The 26,977-nt window shown below is 44.2% G+C and overlaps 2 protein-coding genes across 2 annotated transcripts; one reads left to right on the top strand and one right to left on the bottom strand.

Moving 5' to 3' along the window:
- Positions 1 to 3,176: 3,176 nt before the first annotated feature.
- Positions 3,177 to 25,603, top strand: apc2 (APC regulator of WNT signaling pathway 2). Its single transcript, XM_070908340.1, has 13 exons — positions 3,177 to 3,332; positions 5,477 to 5,567; positions 6,056 to 6,407; positions 6,609 to 6,717; positions 7,108 to 7,221; positions 7,450 to 7,524; positions 16,375 to 16,473; positions 17,082 to 17,487; positions 17,956 to 18,054; positions 18,135 to 18,274; positions 18,790 to 18,984; positions 19,173 to 19,387; positions 20,062 to 25,603. Exons 1-13 carry the CDS (start codon positions 3,192 to 3,194, stop codon positions 25,601 to 25,603), a joined length of 7,578 nt encoding a protein of 2,525 aa, XP_070764441.1. The 5' UTR covers positions 3,177 to 3,191.
- LOC139287334 (tripartite motif-containing protein 14-like) lies at positions 7,573 to 10,789 on the bottom strand. Its single transcript, XM_070908313.1, has 4 exons — positions 10,048 to 10,789; positions 9,224 to 9,404; positions 9,066 to 9,103; positions 7,573 to 8,681 (listed from the first exon to the last, which is right to left on the bottom strand). Exons 1-4 carry the CDS (start codon positions 10,787 to 10,789, stop codon positions 8,122 to 8,124), a joined length of 1,521 nt encoding a protein of 506 aa, XP_070764414.1. The 3' UTR covers positions 7,573 to 8,121.
- Positions 25,604 to 26,977: the final 1,374 nt, after the last annotated feature.

A 26,977-nucleotide genomic window follows, 5' to 3' on the forward strand; every position in this document is an offset into this window, starting at 1 on the left:
TTGACAGTGTTACAGTTACAGGCTGGAGCTGGTTTAAACCCCTGAAGAGGGGAAGACATATCTGGATGTGTGACTGATTCCGCTCTCCACACACTGACGCCATTTTCTCCTCCTCTTCTCTTTGCCTGGAGGATGCGGTTGCCACGGTAACCAGACAGTCCCACAGGGGGTGGGGGGGGGGGCAGGCTGGGAGGATGTGGGGGTGGAGCAGGTGGTGGGAGTGATCGACTCTCTCTTTGTTCAGAAACACACTTTAATACATTTATTTTAAATAAAGTTACAATCTGACTTCATGAAGAAAGAATCATTGATCTCATCAGGAAATGATCATCTGTCTCACTCTGACAGGAGGTTTGTTTTTACAGACAGAAAATGATCTTTACAGCTGGAGGACGTGGAGGTGTGTCAGCCTGTGTTCACTGCCCCCTGTGGTTTCAGGTGGTAACAGCAGGGCCGGCTGTTTACAGCGCAGCCAAACAAACTGTGGACTGAGAGGGTTTGTGGTGTGTCCGGTGATGAAATCTGATCCAGGAAGTCCAGTTTGAGGATCGGATCCATGAGTGTGAAGGTTTAAGATGCTCTGAGACATCACACAGTCGTTCACCAGGAATGTGCGTTTGCTCGTGTTTGATTGGCTGGTTGTTGTTTAACCTCCTGCACTGTTTCCTGTTCAGAGTCTCGTGCTGTGGAGTTCCTTTGAGAATTCAGCCTGTTATTTATGTTATTTAAGAATGTACTGTATTTGAGCTGAAGTTGTTCCTCTGTATGTTCATATATTTGTGGAGCAGGTGGGTAGACCTCATTACTGATGCTGGATTTCTGAGGCCGATACTGATATAAAGACTTGACTGTCAGGGCCTCCATGTACAAGTACGCAGTAGGGAAGACATGTCGTGTCTCTGGGGCCAGTGGAGCTACATGTAACAACAACATGAGGTGGACAAAACAAAACAAGTGCAGACAGTTCGGCTGGCAGGTTCATCTGTTCAGTGTTTAGTTTTGTCCATCAGAGTCTTCAGCTGTTCGGGCGTCTGTCTGTCCTCCGTCTGAGCAGATATCTTCCCTTTGTCTTAGTGTCTTTTCTGTTTTTATTTCTCTTCCTTCTCTCTCGTCTCTTCCCGTTCCATCTCTTCACGTCCTCGTCTCATATTGGGGTCACAGGCGTCAGATTGGTCGTTGCTATGGCAACTGCACCATTAACTGGCCCAGTTAATGCTCGTTGTGTCTCCGTCTGATTCGTTATCCTCTCGGGAGCATCCACGCTTTCTTACCCAGCATGCTTTGCAGCAACTGCAGCAGTGAACGCTGTGTGTGTGTGTGTGTGTGTGTGTGTGTGTGTGTGTGTGTGTATGTGTGTCACAAGAGAGGCAGAAAGAGTCATCACTTGATGTAAATGTGTCACCATGGCGATGGTGGGGGATGTGGGCCTGTAACCGTGGTAACAGAACATCAATATATCTGAGGTTTTTGATGAGAAATACATCACACACACACACACACACACACACACACACACACCAGCTGAGGTCTGCATTATCTCTTACCTTGTTGTTCTATACTTGTGAGGACCGTCATCGATCGACCATCTCTTACAAATCACGTTTCTATGATATTAAATATTTTTCCTGATTACATTTTGCTGTCAAACGTAATCTCTGTCTGGATTCTCTTCAGAGGGAACGTTCTTTTAGTCTGAACCTTAAAGTGGTTTACAGTATCTGGTTCTTTGTTGTGACATTTGTGTTCTACATATAGTGGTCTTGATGACTGGGGTTGGACACTACTGTCATTCCCAAATTGATCCATTCATAACTCGGACCTTTAAAATGCTGTTAAAAAACCTCATGGCCAATAATCAGAGTGCATTTTGGTAAAAATTAGGATTTTGTTTGTCTGTAGAGTCTCATACTTGTTCAGATTATTACTGATGAGTCCAGTGCGTCGGTGCTCTCCGGTCTGTCCTGTAACCTGAGAACCAGTAAATCCACCTTAAATGACAGTCTGGATCCTGTTTCTCCTCTCAGACCTCCATCCTCTTACCCACAGTCCCCTGGGGGTCAGCTCCTCATAATGAATGCAGCAGTGACATTTGCTGCACCGACCGCCTGCTGACTTCAGATCTGCCGCACTGAGCAGAAAAAACCTGACGACACAAAATCATCTGAAGAGCAACAGAAACGCAGCCAGTAGTTTTTATTTACTGTCTGAAACAAACAAACAAACAAACAGCAGCTTCACGTGTTGGTTTCTCTCTGCAGTGAAGGTCACAGTCTGATTCAGTGACATGAGCAGAGCTCACTGAGCATGTGCAGCTCTGACCTCACTGTGTCACACAGACTCATTTATTGATGGTTTGTATTTCTGTAAGCTGTGCGCTCACAGGACGGACGGATGAATGAAGAAGAAGGATGAAGGGTGTAGTTTGAAGCTTCAGTCCGTTTGAGTTCAAACAGAAACAGAAACATGAAAACGTAACGAGTGGAAAGTGTCATGTGTTATTAGACTGATTCAGGATCAGCTGAGTGGAGGCTGGAAACAGCCGCAGGAGAAACTTAGATAACATGTTATCTAACGGACTGACTGTCAGTGAGCAGACTCCCTGCCCAGGAGGAGGAGGAGGAGGAGGAGGTTCAGGTCTGGCTGTGAACCTTCTGTCTCTCTCCTCGTTTCCTGTCAGCTCTCTAATGAAGCCATAACGCAAAATCCCCAAAACTATAAAACATAAAACCACCTCTGGAAACGTGTTTGAGTTCAGTGTTTTGTTGCTTGTGCTTTGTGCCCTTCAGTGAGTCTCTAGTTGGTGTGATTGAATTGTTCCTAATGGTGCATTCATGAAATGTCTGCAGAATGGGAAGAACAGGAAAAACACCCGTCATTCCAACTTGTTGACGCATTATTCCAAGGTGGTTAGCCTGAGTGCTAACTCTGCAGCTACACCAGATGACAAACAAACAGCTGCTGTGAGATGAGCTGAATGGATTGTTTCACTGTTTTTTAGATTTTGCGTTTGCAGTCGCCGACAGTTTGTTGTAGTTTGTCTGCAGTTCTTTTCTTCGTGGACGCAGGTTTTTGTCTCTGAAGCTGCACCATCATGTGTGAAAGTGTCAAAGTGTATGAATGTGAAGCAGCGTAGGCTGATAAAACTCTCCTCCTCCTCTGTGCTCCTGCAGGAGGCGCTGCAGAGTGTAAAGATGGCCAACGCTGTGGCTTCCTACGACCAGCTGGCCCACCAGGTGGAGGCGCTCCGTAAGGAGAACTCCCACCTGAGGAGGGAGCTAGAGGACAACTCCAACCACCTGTCCAAACTAGAGACGGAGACCTCTGGCATGAAGGTCAGTCTGGATACACAAACAAGACCATCACAACACCACCAACACCAACACAACACCATCAACACCATCACAACACCACCAACACCATCAACACCAACACAATACCATCAACACCATCACAACACCACCAACACCATCAACACCAACACACCACCACAACACCACCACAACACCACCAATAACAACACCATCACAACACCACCAACAACGCCACCACAACACCACCAACACCACCAACACAACACCATCACAACACCAACACAACACCATCAACACCATCAACACCAACAACACCATCACAACACCACCAACACCACCAACACCATCACAACACCACCACAACACCACCAACACAACACCATCACAACACCAACACAACACCATCAACACCATCACAACACCACCTACACCATCAACACCATCACAACACCACCAACACCATCAACACCAACACAACACCATCAACACCGTCACAACACCACCAACACCATCAACACCAACACAACACCATCAACACCGTCACAACACCACCAACACCATCAACACCAACACAACACCATCAACACCATCACAACACCACCAACACCATCAACACCATCACAACACCAGCACAACACCACCAACACCATCACAACACCACCAACACCATCAACACCAACACAACACCATCAACACCATCACAACACCACCAACACCATCAACACCAACACAACACCATCAACACCATCACAACACCACCAACACCATCAACACCAACACAGACATAATTGATTTCTTTGACAATAAATGCAAAACTGGGTCAAAACACTAAATTGTAAAACTATTCAACAATTTTGTCTCACTGGGAAAAAAATAAAAATATATCATTTGTCATTCTTCATAAAGACATTTTAACTCACTTTTTCTTCAAAATGGAAATTTAAAGTCTCAAATAAAAACCTCAAATGTCTAAAATCAATTACATTTATGAGAAAATAATCAATGAATATACAGAGAGACAGAAACCTGTAAAATCAGGCTAAGACCCAAATCCTGCTGGACATAAATCCCATCAGCTGCACACACATAAACACACATGTACGTGTACACATGCATGTGACTACACACACTCTCTCACGTGTCCAGATGCTGAGAGCAGCTGGATTATCAGACTGGGCTCAGCTGGTTTTTATCAGAATCAGGACGTCCGACACACAAACAGACGAGAGAGGAGAGCTAACGCTAACACTAATGCTAACACGGACAGCAGCTGGACGTGATTCACCTGCAGCAGGTGGACGACGGACACATCTGATTAAAAACAAAGTCCGTTTTTATCTCCAACGTCCGTCTGCAGCATTAAAATCAGCTCGTCTGGATGTGAAGGAATAACTTCTTCTGATATTTTATCTGCTGCTCGAGGATTTGACCTGTTTTGTGGGATTTTATCTTCTGTGGAATCTGTATTTATGTCTTTGATGTCGGTACTCTCTCGACTCAATCTGTTCTGTGGGATGTTGGATCTGGTGAGTTGTTGGATTTTATTGTTGCTGAAACAAGAGTAAGACAGCAGGAATGAGGAGGTTTAAATCTGCTAATCTTCATATGTGTTCGCAGCAGTGTATAACGGAGGAAGCGCTGTAGCTGCCATTCAGGACATGTCCTCTTTTTAACGTCCTGAGGTGGAGTTTACATTCTGCAAATAGACAAATGACACCTGCTGGGTTTTTAAGACAGATTCTGATGATTTATAGTTAAAAACCTTAACATGTTTAAATATGACTATTTTAATGCAAAACAATGATGTTGACTCCAAGTAAAAACAAGTGATTTTCACCAAAATCACAGTTTATTCTTGACATTGTGGAGAATTCTCTGACGGAACATTTACAACATCATGTAAGAGGATAAAACCTACAGAATTATAACTGAACAGGCCTTTCTGCAGGAGGGGTCCTGGTCTCCCGGGGTCCTGTGAGGTTCCTCTACTTGTTCCATTGACTTTATGGAACATTTTTTTCACATTCTGTCTGAACACGATTAGTCTGGCCCGTCACCTGGGACCAGTTCACCTCCTCCAGGAGGCCCCTCCACTACACCTGGGTGGTGGTTCTCACCTGTGGATTCCTGTCTGTAAACGTCTCGTTGTTCCTCTTTTGATGCAGGAGGTGTTGAAGCAGCTGCAGAGTAAACTGGAGCAGGAGGCAGGAACACTGGCCTCGTCCGGGAGGAGCGACGTGCTGCACCAACTCAAAGGTCTGAATCTGTCAGAAAACTACAGTCTGACGTTTAGATCCTCGTGTTTACTCGGTTCTCCAGAGTCACATGAGAAGATTTCAGTTTTAATGTTCCTTAAAAGTCTGACGGGTAGAAACAACACATGAGGGGGATTCTACTCCACTCTGCTGCTCTCCGAGGCTGTGAGCTCAGCGTCCGCTGGGACCAATCAGCATTCACAGAGAAATGAATCGACTCAATCAGCTAACCTGATTGGCTGCTGCTGGCTCTGCCTCATTATGACTCAATCAAATTAAACAGCGAATTAATATGAATTGGTTTGTCTGGACGGGAATTCAGTTTACTCCAATTGAGATTAACAGTAGCTGCGTTTGTAGAATACAGGAAGAAGGAAGGAAGGAAGGAAGGAAAGGAGGGAAGGAGGGAAGGAAAGAAGACATACATACATAAATGGAACGATGGATGATTGTTTGATGAATTGATTATTGATCCTCTTCCTCCCTCAGAGCTCCACATGGACCTCACCAACTACTACGAGCTCAAACACCAACCTCACAACCTGAGGCTGCTGACAGACAGTCTGGGAGGGGCGGGGCTAACAGGTGTTGCCGGAGGGGCGGAGCTAGATGATCGTCTGGCCCTGCCTCCTTCCTCCTGCTCCTCCTCCTCGGCGGCGGCGAGCAGAGCCAGGAGTCCGCTCAGAGCGTCGTCCCGACTGAGCGCAGCGTCCGGGTGGGAGGCTGCCGCCGCCATGCTGCCGCATCACTTCCTGGACGGAGCCCCGCCCAAAACAGCTGTGATTAGTGGGGCGGATGGACGACCGAGCGATCACCCCCTGGAGGAGCTATACAAGGAGAGGTCAGCTGATTCCTTTGGTTCTCCTAGAGGGGGTGTTGATGTTGGTCCAGAGTGAGCTGTAGAGAGTCATGTTCTCCAGAGGATAAATCCTCATGAGCTTCTCTGGTGCCACTCGAGAGAGGAAAATAATAGTAACCATAGTAACCACAGTAACCACAGTAACCACAGTAACTAGTATCTGATGTGTGTGTCCGTCTGCAGGAACCTCCTGCTGGGTGAGATCGACCGGGAGGAGAGGGAGCGCTGCTGGTACTTCAGCCAGCTGGAGGCGCTGTCACAGAGACTGGCTCAGCTGCCTCGCATCGACACGGTGACAACACACACACACACACACACACACACACACTTTCCACCACTGCCCACAGTGCATTAGTGTGTATAACTATACTTCACTCCACTACACTTATTTATTATTATTATCAAACAAATGTAGTGCAGTAAAAGCATAGAATGGTAATACTCAAGTAAAGAACAAGTACCTCAAACTTGTACTTAAGTAGTGAGTAAATGTACTTTCTTAAAGGTACTGTCACTTTCCACCACTGTGATCACATTACAGTAACCAGTTAAAATGCAGGCCTTGTCCTGCAGAGTGTGGCTGTTTGTATCTGAGTATCAGATGAAGAGTTAATCGTGTCTCAGATCTGTCCTGAAGTCTGTGACCTCTGTGACCCCTGACCTCTGTGTGCTTGTGTTGTAGTTTTCTCTGCAGATGGATCTGATCCGGCAGCAGCTGGAGTTTGAAGCCCAGCAGGTTCAATCTGTGATGGAGGAGCGCTTCGGGACCAGCGACGAGATCGTTCAGAGGACACAGGTGAGACGGAGGCTGCTGATTGGACAGTCATTCACACCGTCAGCCGCAGCAGATTATTTCATCAAATGTCAAAACAGATTAAAAATCCAAACAACATAGATTCATTTTAGTAACGTACATTGTTGAATTGTTGTTGATGGAATACGACAGACATCTGGTTGATGGAAACTGAACACATCTGGACGAGTCTGAACTGTGTGTGTGTGTGTGTGTGTGTGTGTGTTGCAGGTGCGTGTTGCACGTCTGGAGCAGCTGGAGAAAGAGCTGCAGGAGGCCCGAGGGAGTCAGGAGAGCCAGCTACAGGTCAGACATACACAATAACACACAGCAGACAGTAAATATCTCTCAGACTGACTCTGTTGGCAGTTTTTATTAAAGCAGGTTCATAAATGTTTCAGAGACAGAACTGATCCGGTACTAAAACAAGGCTGTTGCAAATTCAGTCTTTTAGTTTCAGAGGTATCTTGGACTTGTTTAGATCTGAAGGTGGACTTATAGATGTGCGTTACATCAGCTGAGGACAGGGACAGACATTAGGACAGTGGAAGTGATGAATGTGATTTGAGAGTGACAACTGATGGGACCAAGTTGGACCGGGTCAGTTCCAGTTTGGGTCATTTGGACCGGGTCCGGCTCTGTTCCAGTCTGATTCAGTTGGACAGGGTCTGTTCCAGTCTGGGTCATTTGGACCGGGTCCGGGTCTGTTCCAGTCTGATTCAGTTGGACCGGGTCTGTTCCAGTCTGGGTCATTTGGACCGGGTCCGGGTCTGTTCCAGTCTGATTCAGTTGGACAGGGTCTGTCCCAGTCTCGGTCATCTGGTGATGACAGTCAGTTTATCCTTTGCTCCACCACGGAGACCCTCCACCGCCACCCCTGAGTCTCAACCTGCTTTCATCAGTTCACTGCAGCAGTTGTTCCCAGTCTAACTTCACCTGATTCAGTGACACTGAGCCATCATAGGCCCAGATCCAGAAACCCGGGTACATAGGCTCAGTGAAGGTGGAGTTGAAGGTGTGAAGGTGGACCATGGTGTCCTGAGAGATGCAGTAGAAGGACAGAGAGCCTGCAAACCAGTCCAGGTAAACCCCAACTCTGTGGGTGAAGGGTTGGGGTGAGGAGGACCTGAACCTCTTGTTATTGTGGCACGGTGTGTAGCTTTCCTCCGAACACTCCAGACTCCAGGACTGCTTGTTGTGTCCCAGCAGACAGCTCCCTGTGTCTCCGTCTCTGGAGATGCTGTTATAGGTGATGCCGATGTCGGCCCCGCTGCTCCACACCACCTCCCAGTACACAGAGTCCAGCAACCCCTCCCTGCACAGGACCTGAGGACAGCGCTCAAACCGGTCAGGGTGGTCCGAGGGTCGATGGTCTGACCACACTCGAGTTGCCTTCCTGTTGCAGTCGGTCAGATGCAGCTCTGAGTTGGCAGTGTTTGGGTCAAAGGTCAAATAGCAGGCAACTTAGGGACAAAACAAGGAACAAAATGAGTTGATTCTGCAATTAATTTTGCTATTTGAAGATAGTTGAAGTAATTTCTCCCGTGTAAACTCAAAATATTCTCTGGTTCCTGCTTTTTAAATTTGAAGATTTGCTGCTCTGGGGTGCCCAGGTTAAGGGCTCTGCTCAGGAGGTAATACTAAACCCATGTACAGCTACTTCCAGGGGTTGGCTGCAGTTCTGTCCTACTGTCCTTATTAGTAACCACAATGACTCTGTTTTCCTGTAGCGTTCCGCCCCAAACCCTCCTACTATGTTAGTGAATGTTATACCTCTATGCAGATGATACTGTAAAGTTTATTATAGGCACAGACGGACGAAATGCAGAAGAAATCCGTAAACTTACATTTTTTCACCGACGACATGTCTCCTCCTGGTTGATTGCTGCAAGAGCAGAAATATCCACAACATCATACAACTACACATGACATGTAACGTATAACATTTACCATTTTACTTTTAGATTTTACTGTAAACACAGTGTCTTCCTGTGGTTCGACTCACCTGGTGTTGTCTTTGTTTGGGCCTCTCAGACTAAAGAGATTGATCCCAGAGGACAGAGACTCCCAGGGAAGAGTTTGTGATGGTTTCTCTTCTTCTTCTTCTTCTTCTTCTTCTTCTTCCTTTATCCTCTTGTCTTCTGCTGACACCACACAGGAGTTGTCACTCTCACATCTCTGCTCGGCTGTAGAGTTAATATACAGTATGACACATGTAACACACTGTAAAATAATGGGGCAAAGTTTTCAGACATAGCCACGTCTGTTTAAACACAAGCCAGACAAAAACATTGATATTGCACAATTCTGCACTGTTACTGAACAGAACAGTGTTTTGAAAATCATTATTTATTTCGACAATATCTGTGCATGGCAACTACAGCATGTTTAAGCTTAAAGGTAATACTAACACTAATAGCATTATGGAGCAATGTTTTATGAGTGGACCCACTCGTTTTTTGAATGGTATAAAATCGTTTAACTTTAAAATCATGAAAGGTTCAAATTATAATATCCAGGTCTGTAGTGAATACTCTATCATCTTTGAATATGGACAGTAAACCGCAGGAACACGCTGCTGAATAATATCAAAGTAGAGGAACAGAAGCTACACCAAGACTTGATTCTTATCTTTCATGTCTTTTTGAACCCAGATTTACACAAGAGCTCAGGAGTTGTACCTGATGCTGTGACGTAAAGTTGTTCTACGCAGTGGAAAACGGTTTATGTGATAATCTGGATTCAAAGATTTTGATTGTTTCTGAAATCTAACAAGTTACGTGCTCCCCCATAAATCTTTAGTTGTAGAGTGACAATGATGGAGCCTACCTGCCTGTGACGTAGGAATCATCTCCTCACTTTGTTGTGTTTCAGAGAGACTTGTCGCTTCACTTTTCTCCTCAGCGACAGATCTATCCATTTCACTGTTCTCCACTTCATTCATCCTATCTTTCACATTGTTGTTGATTTTCTCGACGTCGACTGTCTCTTTGTTGTCCTCTGAGAGGTTTCCTCTAAAACCATCGTCCATTTGTTCTTCGCCCCTTTCTGAAAATGTGTTTTTACCTCCCTGACTGTTCTCTGCTGTTTGAGAAGTCCGTAAAAGTTTCTGGTCTCTTCTGAACAGACTCAAAGGGTTAAAGGGCTCATCAGTCCTTTCAGCTTTCGAGACTTTTATCTTCAAGGTGTTAGATGAGTCTTCCTTCACAGTGACCCCCTTGTTGTCTCTCTCCTTTGAAAGGCCGATCCTGAAGACGTTAGAGAAGTCCCCTTTAAGAAAGCTCAGAGGCTTGATGGTCTTCTCTGCTGACTGGCTCGTTTTGGGATCTGCAGACTTTGTCTCTTTGTCCTTGGACGAGCTGCTGGCGAAGACCCTGTTCACGTCTTCTTTGAGCTGGCTAAAGTCCTCTTTCAGGAGACTGAGCACACTGCTGGCAGGTTTATTTTCTGCCTGGCTCGATGGGCAGTCCTCATGCTCCGTCTTTGTGTCTTTGTCCTTGAACACTTTCAACACTTCTTCCTTAAACTGGCTGAAGTCTTCTTTGAGAAGACTCAGCGGGCTTATGCTCATTTTATCCCTCTGATTTGTCTTGAGAGAGTCTTTCATTCTCATATTTTTGTCCTTTTCGTCTTCTGGGTCATTTTCTTGTGAAGGTCCCTCAACGAGACTCATTTTCTATCTGTTTTTAGACTCTTTTGTCCCATGAAACTTGTTTCAGCTGAGTTTTGTTGTTTTTTGAACTTCTTTACTTAATCTTCTGGGAGTCCTTTTTAGATGCAGTGAATCGTTTTATTGTTGGAGACTTCGGAGAGCACCTGTGTTATCAGATAAATGTGGAATTCAGTAGAATTAGTAATACGTATTGATTGTACATTGACAAATGTTTTGTCTAGAAATAACATTTTATTTTATTTCTGTAGCAAGTCTCTTTCATTCACAGCCACAAAGGGGAGCTGAAATATCTGTTGAATTTATTGTTAGTGGTGACCTCTGACGTTAATGTTGAGTTTGATGAATAACATTGATAAATAAGATAAACCAGAGTCATTTGGCCACAGTTTAGTCTGTTTTAGGCTTTGAGTGGAGATATTTTGCTGCGTCATTCTGTAAAATTGATATGAGCTCAAATGTCTTTGACGTTCTCTCGTCTCTTTTCTACTATTAGTTTGTTTATGTCAGTTAAATGAATTAGGTTCAACATGTTAGCATTGTCATTGTGAGCATGTTAACATGCTGATGTTAGCCTTTAGCTCAAAGCTTCACTGTGTCTAAGTACAGTCAACCAGAGCTGCTAGTTTAGTTAATCAGATTTAAACAGCAGAAGTCACATCACTTCCCACAATGCAATGTGACCTTTTTAAAAAAACATTTGATTAATGACTTCAATATTGGTCAAATATCACAACTCTCAGGTGTAACGTTGATGTTTGTCTCTACACTTCTCAGTTCTTCTGTTTCAGTCAGGGCGTCTCAGTCAGATACTTACAGCTGCTTCAGTCTGCATGTTTGTGTCCGACTCTTCCTGTGAAAACACAACAAAGTCACTTCAAAAACCAAAACTCCAGCTCAGTGTTCTCAGTCTGAACGCTCGGGGTGTTGTGGCTGTAATCTCCGACTCTCTCTCTGTGTTTAAGAAGGACGTCTTCGTCTCATTCAGCTGAACATGTTTTCTGGTTCGACCAGTTTGTCTCCATATTTCACTCTGACTGATGATTGGCTGATGAGTGCAGTAGTTTCTGTGTGGGTGAAAGAAAGCTGAGGGAAAATCCTCCAGAGTGAGCGTTCAGCTGCTCATCACTTCTTTGAAGGGTTAGTTCAAGTTTTAGGTTCAAAATTAGAACTAGGACTAGTATTAAATTAGAGTTTCATGTCTTCTCACAGCAGTTAAATCCAGTTTATATAAACTGTAGTTATTCCTTTAAAAACACAAATCATCATACAAAAAGTGACAGCAGCAATATTTATCATAACAAGAATTCTTGGCACACTGTTGTTGAGTGTCACGGTTCAGTTTAAATATAATTTGCTTAATGTTTGGTTTTAGGGTTTTTCAGGGTCACTGAGCAACTTTTCTTCACTGTATTTATATAATTTAACTACAATTTTCTTATAAAATTAAGGTTCTAAAGTTCAGGAATAAATGTAGTGAAAGAGTGTACATGTCTAGTTACATATGTATATATAAATATACAGAGCAGAGTCATGTTTGTGTCTCCTGATGGATGAAGTCCAGTCTTCTCTCTCTGTTAGCTCTGTGTTTGGTCTCCTCCACCTCCTGAGGGGAACATCTGTCTCTTCAGCTGCTGAACGCTGCACTATGTTCAGCAGCTGGTCTCTGACTGAGTCTGTCTGCAGCTGAGCAGCTCGAGTTCAGTGGCTTCTGAACCAGGAAGTGTGCCGCAAAACCAAAACTAGGAGCTGAAAGAGGCTAACAGGCTCCGTGGAGCTGCAGATAAACTAAACGTGTGGAGGAGGAGCTGGATGATTGACAGCAGATTCAGTGTTTGTTTGTGCTTAATAAGCTGCTGAAACTCATTAATATTCATGAGATGTTTACTTCTGGTGAAATTACCGTTTGTTAATCTGGGACAGTGTAACTCTCTCCGCACTGTTAAAACAGATCCGTTGAATAAAATGTGAAACAACTGAAACTGTTAAATCAGTCAGTAGGGATTTTCGTCGTGCTGATTAGTTGAGGAGGGGAGGGGCGAGGTCTGACTTTATGAATAATAAATCATCTGAGCTGTGCTCATTAATTATTTATTGGGCTGAACGGAAAGTGACCTTTGACCTTCAAACCACAATGAAACATGAAAAAAATTATTTCACTGATAAACATTTTCTTTTAAAAAATATAATAAAACTAAATGTATTTATACCATATTGCACTTCAAAACAACATAAAACAATGTGAATTTATTCATTGAAAACATACATTAAAATAAAGATTACGACTGGAAAATATTGACTTCGTCAAAACAAAGATCTGCATCAAGCATTTAAACTGCACAAACAGAGGGCCGAGGACAGAGCCGGGGGGAACTCCACCCTGATGTGACTTCTGCTGTTTAAATATATATATATATATATATATATATATATATATATATAGTTATATAGTTAATCAGAGTGGATGGACTGGTGGAAGTAACATGAACACATTCATGCATCAATAATTATAATCAATAATATAATATATATTCTGAAATGGGCCAGTCTGCATAATTTTGGTACTTTAAGTATATTTTGCTGATAATACTGCAGTGCATTTAAATTTTGAGTGCAGGACTTGCATTACTACTTTTACTGCAGTAGAAGATCTGAGTACTTTTATCCACCACTGAGACAGACAGACAGACAGACAGACAGACAGACAGACAGACAGACAGGAGACTTCATCTATATGGTGTCCTGTATTCTTCAGGGTTCTTTACATGAAGGTTCTGCTTCAGTAGAGGACTCCTCCTCCTCCTCCTCCTCCTCCTCCTCCGCCTCCGTCTCAGCTTCGGCTCGTTGCTATGCAGAGAAACCAGGTCTTTTCACCCATCTCTGAGCTGTGCTGTGATTGGCTGTTGCCAGGCTGCAGGGTTGGCACGGAGCGAGTGTGTCTGAGATAAAGAGGGCGAGTCGATTCGTCCTTTCTCTGCTCGGCTTCCCTCCGAGAATAACAAGGAGGCAGCGGAGAGATGAAAACATCTCTGACTGTCTGATTCTTCATGACCTCATTAAAGAACACACATCGTCTCTGTCCCTGCAGGTAGTTCTGGTTTCATGGGTCCAGGTTTTCAGGTTTCTGCTCTAGTTTGTGCTGCTCACAGTGTTGAAACACGACATATTCCGGATGATTCACACTGGAGACTGTTTCTCTTCTGCAGACAGAACTGCTGATTAAGAGGTATTTCAAGTGAAGGTCAAACAGACTGGGTCAAAGAGGGACTGAGTCAGACCTGGTCCAAAATAGACCCAAAGATAATTAGACCTGGGCTTCACTTGGACCAGTGTCAGCACCCAGAATCAGACTCATTTATTCCAGTCTGTCCTTGAAATCATGATTTGTTGTTCAAAAAGTTCAGATTTGATCAGAAGTGACGACGGAGCTTCATGTTTTAGTGTTTTCTGAATCGATTTCTAAAGCTTGAGAAATAACTTAAGGCCTCACACTTTGTGTCGATTACAGACTATACATTTATGTTTCAGTTCACACGTCTTTATTTAAATGACATTATATATGTAGCCAGTATGCTGTGCTGTTAGATGCTGGTGGGTTTATGAGAATACAGGATTTGCTGTTTATGAATGTGTCTGAATATTGCCATGAGGGATGATTCATGTAAACGACCAAACACGGAAATAGAATTATTCACTTATTCATGTTCCTGATTCTGGTGTAATATGGCTGAATTTAGACCTCTTTAGGGCTCAGTCACCAGAGCTGTAATACTGCTTCCTGTACACTCAGTTCTTTCTCTACAGTACATTACACAGTACACAGTACACAGTACGTAGATTTCAGACACTGATGAGTCTTTGTGGGATTGTCAGCAGAGAGAACGAGTTGATCAGTTTCATCCTCGGCTGCGTCTCCTCTCGCCGGCGTCCATTTTGTCGTCATGTGTGCAGCCGGTTGTGTTTAATGGAGGAGGTTTGGATCAGAGCCACAGATTCAGACTGTCAGACACACAGGAAGAAGACAAATACTCAGGGTTCCTTTGTGAAACGGGAGGAAAATACACACAAATACACACTCACACTCACACACTCACACACAGCTTCATTTGGATTCACAGACTGAAATCCTCAGAGAGTCGTATCAAAGCTTTCATCCCCCCTTTTATCCATCCCGTCACCATGGCAACGCCTCAGGGTGTGATGTGTGTGTGTGTGCACCAAAGACTGTATGCAGACAAAGAGGGCTGTGTGTGTGTGTGTGTGTGTGTGTGTGTGTGTGTGTGTGTGTGTGTGTGTGTGTGTGTGTGTGTGTGTGTGTGTGTGTGTGTGTGTGTGTGTGTGTGTGTGCAGTGAAATGAACGTTGATGGAGAAGAGATCAACCTAAATGTTGATTTCTTCAAATAAGAAACAAAAAGTAATCGTTAAAAACGAGAACACAACATACAAAAGAAATGAAGAATGATTAACCAATTAATACTAATAAATACATAAAGTAGCCCAAATATGTCAAAATAAAGCCACAATATATTCAACATAAATTCAAGTAGTTTGGTTTATTAAATCAGCTTTAAGCATAAATATATAAGCTGCAGTATACAGCACACACACACACATCCATAGATAGATGGATCAACTGTAAGATTCTAAAAATGTAGTAAACTAGAAGTGAATTATTTCAAATGTAAAGTCTTGAAAGTAAAAAGCTGAAATACAGTAAAAACAATATGGGGGCAGATACATATTTATACATAAAATGTCTTAAGATCCAAAACATTAGTATTGCACTTTGTGCTCCAGTCAGCCCTGACCTCGCTAAAAGTAATAATAAGTAATCATAATGAATAAGTAAGTAAACAGTCAGCAGTCTTTCAGCAGGAGAAATGAGTTCAAAGGATCAAGTCAAAGTGTTTATCATCCGTCTGCGTCCTCTCTGCTCGTCTGTCCTTCCTCTGCACACAAAGGACCGGCCACACCTGCTGCACTGACAGGATCATTCAGTCAACATTAAACTGGGATCTGTAACTTTATTATATTCTGAGATCAAAACTCTAATGTTGTCTTCTATCACAGCTCATATCATTTTATATCCAAAAATAAAGAACAATGACTAAAAAAGGCCTCACGCCTCCTCATCTCACAGTACATTCATGATGAAACTCCAGTCACATCAACAATAAGAAGAAAACAGACGAGACCTGCTGAAATACAACACTGTGCCAACACTAATACAACACATCATCATCATTTATGATGACATAATAATGAAGATAACAATAATAATTATTTATATCACAGTGAGATACACCTCAGTGTGGAATGGTCAGTGTTTGTGCTTCTAATATAACTGGATCCTCCTCCTCCTCCTCCTCACGTCGTCTTCTTCCTCTGTGTGTGTGTGTGTGTGTGTGTGTGTGTGTGTGTGTGTGTGTGTGTGTGTGTGTGTGTGTGTGTGTGTGTGTGTGTGTGTGTGTGTGTGTGTGCGCAGTTGTCCGGAGCGGAGAAGCCCCCTGCTGGAGAACCAGAGAACAACACGTCATCAGCTGCTGCAGCAGGAACAGAAGCTCATGCAGATGGAGGCAGCAAGGTGACACATCACTGCACCAGAGACATGATTCATAAGCTCAAATTACTTAATATACGTATATAGAACATGAATTACAGCCCATATGTTTTGTTGTCCTAATCCAAAGTTTGTTTTGCATAATATTTGAAAAGGAAATTATTATTATTATTATTATTATTATTATTGTTTATGCACACATAAAGGAAAACCATGTTTTTAGGGAGCTGCAGTATTTAAATCAAAAGTACTGTATGAAAAAACTTCCCTCACTGAATTGTTTTATTACATCAACTTCTTCTTACATTTGATGTAAAAGAGTTTTAAACAAGAAAATTCCATATTTTAAGATAATTGTTTTGATATTTGTGGCTCAGTGGTTAGCAACACGGCTGCTGCAAGTTTATTTAAGTAATAACATAACTTTGACTAAATAACTTTTATCATCGTATTTTATCAAACTATTATTTCCACAGTCAAGTTTTAAGTCTCTGCAAGTTGATTTTCAAGGAAATGTCGACCGGAAAGAAAACCAGTGTATTTACTACAACTAGTACCAATAATAATAATAAAGATATTAACATAACATCTCAGCAGACACCTGTCAACAGTTGACCTCCCCCTCTCTTCAGGTGGAGATGGTATTCTGGCTGCTCTCCATGCTCGCTAACAGAGATAAGGAAGAGATGTCTCGGACTCTGCTGGCTCTGTCCAGCTCTCAGGACAGCTGCATCGCCATGAGAAAGTTCGGCTGCGTCCCCCTGCTGGTCCAGATCCTGCACGAAGCTCCGGGTGCCGGCGGCGGACCCGGGGAGATGGCGGCGGGTGGTACGACGACAGGCTGCAGCCGAGAGGCCAAATCCAGAGCCAGTGCCGCCCTCCACAACATCATCTACTCCCAACAGGACGAGGGCCAGGCCCGCCGGGAGATGAGGGTGCTCCACATGCTGGAGCAGATCCGGACCTACTGTGACAGCGGCTGGGACTGGATCGAGAGTCACGCAGGGACACCCTCACCCGGAGGAACCAAAATCACCGGTGAGTCTCTCAAGTTCTCTAAACCTTGATGCACTGAATCTTTGCCAAGTCCTGAGTCCAGGCAGTCCAGCTCTACTGACGTGCCACTTCACTTGGTTTTAATCTTTGCAATAAGAAAATGATCATCATTCACTACCCTTCACTTCAGTGGGCTCACTGGTGAGTCAGGTTCCCTCTAAACCTGAAGGAACTAAAATCACCAGTCCCTCAGGTTCCTTCTAAGCTTAAGCAAACCCCAAGGAACCAAAACCAATAATGATTTCCCTCACCGGTGGGGTCGTCCAGATTTAAAGGGAACTTGACTAATCAATAACCAGAGTAGGAAGAATTTGTTTTTGGTACAGTGCAATGTGTGTTGTACCAGTACAACATATAGGCACATATCATATTTCATTGAGTAGATTTATTGTGAATGAACTTCCACCAAAACTTTGCCTTGTATTCTATTCTGTGTTGTCTTCTCTGCAGACATTCCTGAACCGGTGGACCCTCAGATCTGTCAGGCCATATGCGCCATCATGAAGCTTTCCTTTGAAGAGGAGTACCGGCGCGCCATGAACGAATTAGGTTTGCGAAACACATACAAGTCTTTCGGTTTTCTCAACATCAGTGACACATTTTGCTGAGAGTTTAGTGTTTTCTTCCAGGCGGTCTGCATGTGGTGGCTGATCTAATCCACCTGGACCAGGAAATGTACGGCATGCAGAATGACCCCATCAACATGGCACTGCGCCGCTACGCAGGGATGGCTGTGACCAACCTCACCTTTGGAGACGTCGTCAACAAGGTACAGAGAAGCATGACGCTGTTGTGGTTTTAACAATCCTGCATCAGTAGGCTGTAATGTTTGGCAGCCAGAGCGGGGACAGGGACAGGGACAGGGACAGTGAATAAAGAGACGTTATTCTTGTAAAGTGTGACGTTCCTTTAAAGTTATTTACATCAAGCACCAAAGCTGAACTTCTAAAACATGATGATTCCCAACCTTTTTGTTTGTTAGCATTGGTGTTAGCATTAGCATATTGTTAGCTGTGTTAGCAGTAGAGTGTTATCATGTTGTTAACCTTGGTGGTAAGATTGCCACAGTGTTAGCTACAGTGTTAGCATTAAAATGTTATTAACCTTGGAGTTAGTTGGAGTTAGCATTAGCATGTTGTTAGCTTTGGTGGTAGCATTAATATCGCCTTAGTTTGTCTGTTTGTGTCATTTTAGATGTAGAGTTTATATGAAACGGCTCTGAAAAACGAATTCTCCAAACTAACACGGTCCTGTCTGTCTGACCTCCACCTCGTCCTCCTGTAGGCCACTCTGTGCTCAAAGAAGAGCTGCCTTCAGGCTCTGGTGGCCCAGCTGGCCTCAGACAGCGAGGAGCTTCACCAGGTGGTCTCCAGCATCCTGAGGAATCTGTCCTGGAGGGCCGACATCAGCAGCAAGAGAGTCCTCAGAGACATCGGCTGTGTGTCTGCCCTGATGACCTGCGCCCTGCAGGCCACAAAGGTAACAGAAAACAAACCAACCCACACAGAGTATGGCATCATTAACAACATCATGGTCAAAGCTGAGTATGAGTCTTCTCTGCTCTGTCCTGTTTCTCTCTCAATATTTTCAGTCATGATTTGTAATTTGTGTATTTTCTGTGTGTTTGTAAATGAGCCTAAACAAAACCTTTTTTGCTGGTTTTCCAGGAGTCGACCTTGAAGAGTCTTCTGAGCGCTCTGTGGAATCTGTCGGCGCACAGCATCGACAACAAGGTGGCGATCTGTTCGGTGGACGGAGCTCTGGGCTTCCTGGTCAGCACGCTGACGTACCGATGTCAGACCAACTCGCTCGCCATCATCGAGAGCGGCGGCGGGATCCTTCGTAATGTTTCGAGTCTGGTCGCCACACGAGAAGACTACAGGTAGGTTCCTGAGACTCAAACACACATTAGTAAAGAAATGTCATCCTTTTTGAGCGCGAATGAAAACTCACATTGACATTGTAAATAGTTTGACAAAAAAAACTCCAGAAAACTCCAGAAACAGCTAGTCAGACACAAGATTTTGTTATTCTTAGAGTCAAATATAAACGATCACATTTAAGTCAAAGTCACTTCCATTACAGTTTTTAATAACCTTGTGACCCAATAAAAGTTAAAACATTGTGCATTTTGAAATTTAAAAGACTCTAGTTAAAGGGGTTTTGTATTTTTTAGCCAATTTATTACAAATAAACCATTACTGCTGATCATTTCACAGATCACAACAAAGGTTCCCTTCCATGCAGCCATTGGCTTCCATTTATCTCTGTACTGTATTGAAATCAATTTGTAGAGAATTCAATTGAGATACTGTCCGATGAGATTCTTGTCAGTTACATTATTGTTTAATAAGTAATTCAGTACAGAATGTTCTAATCAACCTGCACATACCACTACATTACGATGTAACTAGCAAGTAATGTTGACAATAACAAAAGCAGATATGATGTCGACAATTAGATAACTAAACTAAAGCAAGCATGGTCCTTTAACAATAATTTGCTTCTCCTGGACGTAGGAAAAAGATTCATGTCTTTGGCTTTCTTTCTTCACAGGCAAATCCTCAGGGACCACAACTGCCTCCACACTCTGCTGCAGCACCTGCGCTCCCACAGCCTGACCATAGTGAGCAACGCCTGCGGGACTCTGTGGAACCTTTCTGCTCGAAGTCCAAAAGACCAGGAACTGCTTTGGGACTTTGGGGCAGTTAGCATGCTGCGCAACCTTATCCACTCCAAGCACAAGATGATAGCCATGGGCAGCGCTGCAGCTTTAAGGAACCTCCTCACCAATCGACCCCTGAAATATAAGGATGCTGCTGTTGTATCCCCTGGCTCCTGCATGCCCTCACTCTACATGAGGAAACAGAAGGCTCTAGAGGCAGAGCTGGATGCAAAACACCTAGCGGAGACTTTTGATACCCTTGAGAAACAGAGCCCCAAACACCTGACCCTCAACAAGCCTCTACGGCACATTGAGAGTCTGGCGAAGGATTATGCATCCGATTCTGGTTGTTTTGATGATGATGAGGCCCCCAATGTCTCCAGTAGCCTGGACACTGGGAACTTCTCTATGCTGTCCATGTTCCTTACCAACTCTAACTTCCTGCAAAATCAGCCACGTAAGAGGGACAGTGAACCCGAGAGAGACATAGACCCACCTCAGATGGTCGAGAAGAGACATGCACCTCCTGACGATGTGGTGTCTGCTGCTGCAGAGAAGCTTGCAAAAAAGATCACCAACACAGTGGCCAAGATCGACAGGTTAGTGGAGGACATCACTATGCACACATCCTCGGAGGACAGTTTTAGTCTCAGTTCTGAGGACCACCTGGCAGACTGGCCTTACGGACTGGACGAACTAAATGAAGCCCGGGCGAAATCATGTTCCCCCTGTCGTCTCTCCGATACTAGCAGTTTGGCCCACAGAGAACGCCTCAGTAGAGCACACGCTCTCTTGCGCCTCAAAACTGCCCATACAAGTGTATCAACAGACAGCCTAAACAGTGGAAGCACCAGTGATGGCTACTGTGGCAGCAAAGACCAGATGCGACCTTCTCCAAGAACTCTAATGATGCAACAACGACCCAACCAGCTTGATCTCAAGGTGGCTCATCAAGATTACCTTAATGTAGGACCTTCTGTTCTGAATGAGACTAACCAGCAAGATATTCCTGAGAGAGATTCTGTGGACAACAATGATGTGAAAGCTCTAGAGTTCAGCTGCACAGATGCAGAAAAGAACCAGGATCAAGCTGTACAAACACCTGTCAGTGCATCCACTAAATTCTCCTCTGATGTCAGCATGACTTCAATTAAACTTTCTCCTTCTTATCAACAGGTCCCGCTCATTCAGAGTGTGGCCAAATTTGGTGTAGCAAAGACGGCCATCAATGTCCAGGCTGCCCAAGCAATGAGGAGGCAAGCATGGGTACCTACTGTGATGACTGGGGGGAGTATTACAAAATTTTCTCCAATGACATCCATCAGAAGCCCAACCATCGGGACGATGGAGACGGTCCAGAAGTACTCTGTGGAGAACACCCCGATTTGCTTCTCCCGCTGCAGTTCACTTTCCTCCCTCTCTTCTGGCGACGGAGCACTAGATGGACAAAGTGAAAATGAGCTGGAGAGTGACTCGTCATTAGAAATTATTGAAGTGGAGGATGAACAAGTGGTGAAGAGAGCTGAAGAGGATGAAACATTGGAGGATCTGAGTGACAGCCAACTACTGATGACTGACTCAAAAACCTTCCCCAGCAAAGAGACCAATCCCATTGAGATCCCCTGTTCTGCTAAAAGGGAAAAGGTGTTCCTTAGAGGAGCTTCACCAGCCATACTTGAAGACAGATCTCCTTCCAGTTCATCTGAGAACTACATCCACGAGACACCCCTGGTAATGAGTCGCTGTAGCTCAGTCAGTTCACTAGGCAGCTTTGAGTCTCCCTCTATTGCCAGCTCAATCCAAAGTGACCCATGCAGTGAGATGATTGATGGAACAATAAGCCCTAGTGATCTTCCTGACAGCCCAGGGCAAACCATGCCTCCTAGTCGAAGTAAAACTCCATGTTGCGTTGAGTCAAATGGACCAGAAACACAGGCCACAGGAATAGCCGGCCAGTGGGAAAGCAGCCTGCGAAAGTTCATGGAGATCGCAGACTCCAAGGAGAGGTTTAACCTTCCTCCTGACCTGGACACCATGATCTACTTCACTGTGGAAAAGCCCACTGAGAACTTCTCTTGTGCTTCGAGCTTAAGTGCTCTGCCTCTTCACGAGCACTACATACAGAAAGATGTGGAGTTGAAATTGACCCCCCTACTCCAGCAAAATGACAAAAACCTTCCTTTTCCTGATGAGGATGAGCAAGGACTCGACCACGGGGAGAGATATAGTGAGGGTAACTCAGACGATGACATAGAAATCTTAAAGGAATGCATCAACTCAGCAATGCCCTCCAAGTTCAGAAAAGTAAGACCTTCCCTGATGACCACCATTCCTCCTCATATTCTCAATTCCCAGATCCGAAAACCGATACATTTACCAGTGTACATGATGCTCCCCAATGGCAAAACCCAAATGTGTACTGGGAGGAGAATTGTCATTCCACAAAAGGACTTAAAATTTGATGACTCATCCTTCACTGATTCTGCGGAAGGGACGCCTGTCAACTTCTCCAGCACAACATCGCTAAGTGATGAAACACTTCAGTACCCAGTTAAGGAGAGGGGGGCTAAAGACTGCACAGCTAAAAGTATGAACAAACAGGAATTGCTCGATGATGAGGCAAAGAGGATCGAAGACTTGAGGATATTCTCACACTTCCACAAACCCAACAGGATGAACTACCCACCTGAGATACAAATTAACCGAACAACCAAACATGTCATACCCACCCAGAGGGTGCTGATGCAAAGCAAAGAGGTAGCCGATAGAGTGGCAAGCCAAAGAAATCGTGATCAGTCTCCTAACCAACAAAAGAAGAGGCAAGGTCAAGGCCCAGTCAGGAAACTGGAACTGCCTGTCATAAAGAAAAACACAGAAGGTAACCTTAACGTAGGATCTCAAAAAGGAAACACAATCTTTCGACAAATGACACATTCTTCAGAGGACAGTAACGGCTTCTATGATGACGAAAATGAAAAAGAGGAAGCAATGAAACGAGCAAGTAGAAAACAGATCAGGGAAGCAAGTAGAAATACTCTCTCCCGGAGTATGACAAATATTGGCAGGATTGATAATTCCCAAGGAAAGTCCAGAGGGTTTCACAGGATAAAACAGAATCTGATAAAGGATGACTCCCTGGCATGTTACTCACTCAGCTCCTCTCTTAGTTCATTGAGTGATGCAGAGTTTGAGGATCATAAATCAAAAGCCCAGCAAATATGGTACAAAAACAGACACAACAAAACATTGAATATGGTGCAACAAACAAAGCCTATGACCATCCACAGCCAATATGAAGAGCCAAGCTCACCAAGCTCTGTCAGCATGGATTCAGAGGATGATCTCCTTCAGAAATGCATAACATCTGCCATGCCCAAGCAGAGGAGAAAGCTTGCTGCCAGGAAGAAGAAAGCAGAAAATACTCAAAAACAAAAACTAAAGGCCTCTGATGGGTGGAACATGGATGAGGAAATGGATAGTGACGATACAGCATGGGATAAAGATTCAGACCTCAATAGTGTTGAATGGAGAGCCATACAAGAAGGTGCTAATTGTGTTGTCACTGGGCTGCAAGCATCAAAGTCTCAAGAGCCATCCTCTGAAGAGACTGAATCAGTTCTGTCATTCATATCAACGTCCAGCTTTACACCCAAAGAAAGGAAGTTTGCTAAAGACAAAAAGGCGAATAAACCTCTAGACTTTGCTCAGCGCAAGCCAGTTCCAAACTTACCAGTAGTTTTCAGAGGCAGGACAGTGATCTATACACCGAAAAAAGAGACAGCTCCATCACAAAGACCTCCTCCTAGAAAAGTACCAACCAAGACCGATGCTCCAAAGAACCCAAACCTTGCTCAGCATAGATCAAAGAGCCTACACCGATTAGGCCACCCCCAGGACACTGAACTGTCTTTGCCAAAGAGGAGCTCTACTCCCCCTCCAAGGATACCAAAAAGTTCATCCTCTGGATCATCGCAAAGCTCTACACCATCCAAACAGTCGCAGAAGAAGATAACATCCCCGACTCAGACAAATAAACCCATACAGAAAAAGAATGCCTCATCAGCTAGTAGCCTGCCAGCTAGTAGCCCCCCTGAAAGAAAGGGACGCTCTCCTGTTGTGAATCAAAATGAAAAATCCCCACCACCTAAAACTCAGAAGTCCCCTGTCCGAATCCCTTTTATGCAAAATTCAGTCAGGCCCAGACCTCTGTCACCTTTGGTGACAGGCAGACAAACCAATCAGGTCAATGGGAAAAGGGTGCCACCCTCTAATCGATTTGAACTGGTCAGGATGACTTCTGTCCATTCAAGTGGTGGTGAGTCTGATCGCAGTGGATTCTTGAGACAGCTGACTTTCATTAAGGAATCAAAAACTGTACTGAGACGTGATGGCTCTGCACGCAACATGCCTGGATCTCAGAATGGATCCCCCCACAGAGCAGTTCCTGGAGCTTCAGCTGTCTTCCTTTGCTCATCACGCTGTCAGGAACTTAAGGCAGCTGTGCAAACCCAGAGAAGGGTGCAAGTAAAAAGTCCAGAACAAACACAACAAGTCCAGAGGCCAGACCGTGGCCTTCAGAAGCAGACTGCAACCCTCTCGAGAGCGACCTCCAGTGAAAGGGACCTATCTGCAAGACGCCCAGGCAGGAGAACTAGCTCTGAAAGCCCCTGCAGGGTGGCTCAGCGAAACAGGCCTGGCAGAGTGTCTGGAGCTAGGCAGCAACAAGACAAAGATACCTTTAAACGTCACGCCTCATCACCAAGCATAAACATACTGAGCCGCGTGACCAGCCGTTCTTCCCTCCGCTCTTCATCATCTGATTCGAGTGGAAGAGCAAAGAGCGAGGATGATACTAAGAAGAAGGGGCAGAGATCTGCATCTCGGCTAAATGACAGAGTCACCTGGAGGAGGATCAGGGATGAAGATGTACCTCAGATCTTGAAAAGCACTCTGCCAGCCAATGCATTACCTCTGGTGCCTTCTCCTGACGAGGAAAAGCCAAAGCCACCAGCTCTTCCAGGAAAACTGCCAACAATTCTACTTGCATCTCGCAAGACAAGTGACGCAACAGTCCAGACAGAAGATTTTTCAAGCAAGACCAACTCGAGCACCTCTCCAACAGTCGAAATAGCTCCGGTGATCTCAGAGGAAGTAGCACGACTAGCGCTACTCAGAAAGATTAGTGCCACCTCTGGGAGTAACCTCCAGGATGGAGATACAGACAACTCCCTTAGGAGCCACAGCACCGTCGCCACAGGAACGTCAGACAGCCACATGGGTGGAGTTGTCCATTTCCGCCAAGGATCCCCCAGCAAGGCCGCCCGAGTCACTCCATTTAATTACACCCCCAGCCCCATTTCCTGCTGCTTACAAGACACACAGAGCCAAGCAGCCACAATCAATGAGAAGTCAGGGGGGAAAAGTGAGTCGTAGGACATTTAGAGGACAACACTGACGACATGGATGACTACTGTGTTCCTGAATGAAACTCAGCACTCAGGTGGACAGACTAGAGTGTGCTGGTCCCTATACCTCGGGTATTGACCCTTTACTTTCCCCATTCACTGCATTCAAGTTTTTCTCTCTGAACAATTGATGACAGCTCCATCTACCATTCACAAAGGGTTGGATGTATGCATTGAGACAGGTCTGACATGAACAGACCATCAATAACTTTTAGAGATGCATTTGGGAGAAAAATCTCACGAGAAATCGAAGTGCATCGTTTTGTACTTTTTTTGTATTTGTAGAATAATCGTTGCCTGGTAGAAATGTAGTGAAAACACAAAGCAAAAGACAATGAACTTGATTTCAGCACATAAATCACCATTGGTCTCCTGGACAGAATCGATAAAAGAACAATATTATGCAAACTTTTGAAGGATAACTCAGCTGGACTTTTACCTGAAAAGGTACAAACTGTGGCGGACTGTTGATAGACTCTCACAAAGGACACAGATACATTGACATGTCAAGTCTTTTTTACATACAGTACATCAACGCTTTGGGCCTTTGCCTCAACACTCGACTGAATATGATACACTGTTAGCCTTTCCTGTTACATATACGGAGCCCACTGGTCTTGGGGGAACATTTTTGATAAAACATGTCTTCAAATGAATAGTTAAATTAATAAAGCAAAACATTTAGCTGAGGTAAAAATTAAGTTGTTTCAAAACACGAGTTAGTATTTTGAGGACACAAAAAATACATTTGAGGGAACTGATTAACTATGAACTACTAGCTTGAGGGTTTGGAGTGGGCTATATAGATCAAATCTATCAGCATACATATGATTTTGATGTTACAAAATTGATATGCATTGTGATATAGTACATTTCTGTAAAAATAATGAAGTATCTGTTAGTGGAACACAACAAACAAGACAGGAATGTCCGTTTGTGGCTAATTCAGAAAGTTAAATACCTGAGGAATCAAGGTATTTAAACAGAAATATTATGGGATTGCTATCTCAGTATAAACGGTATGGCAAATTTACAATTTATAATCTCCCACAGTAGATTTTGTCAAATCGTCCAACCCTACTTGTGGGCATTAAATGAGTACACTAAGCACTCCAATGATTAATTTTAGGGGATGATTTATCACACCTGTTCACCCCGAGACCTACTGGACTCTAGTTCCATCACTGCTGCAGAAAATATTATCGCAGCTACTGTCATTTTCCAAACTATCAGCTGATCCTGAGTAACTTCACACTCTCCTATACTCTTTGTCTTTATCAGTATTGTAAATAACATGCAGATATACAAAATCTTCAAAGCTTCCCGGTGGGCAAAAGCATCT

This window comes from Enoplosus armatus, chromosome 7, assembly GCF_043641665.1.
Source record: "Enoplosus armatus isolate fEnoArm2 chromosome 7, fEnoArm2.hap1, whole genome shotgun sequence".
Taxonomy (NCBI): Eukaryota; Metazoa; Chordata; class Actinopteri; order Centrarchiformes; family Enoplosidae; genus Enoplosus; species Enoplosus armatus.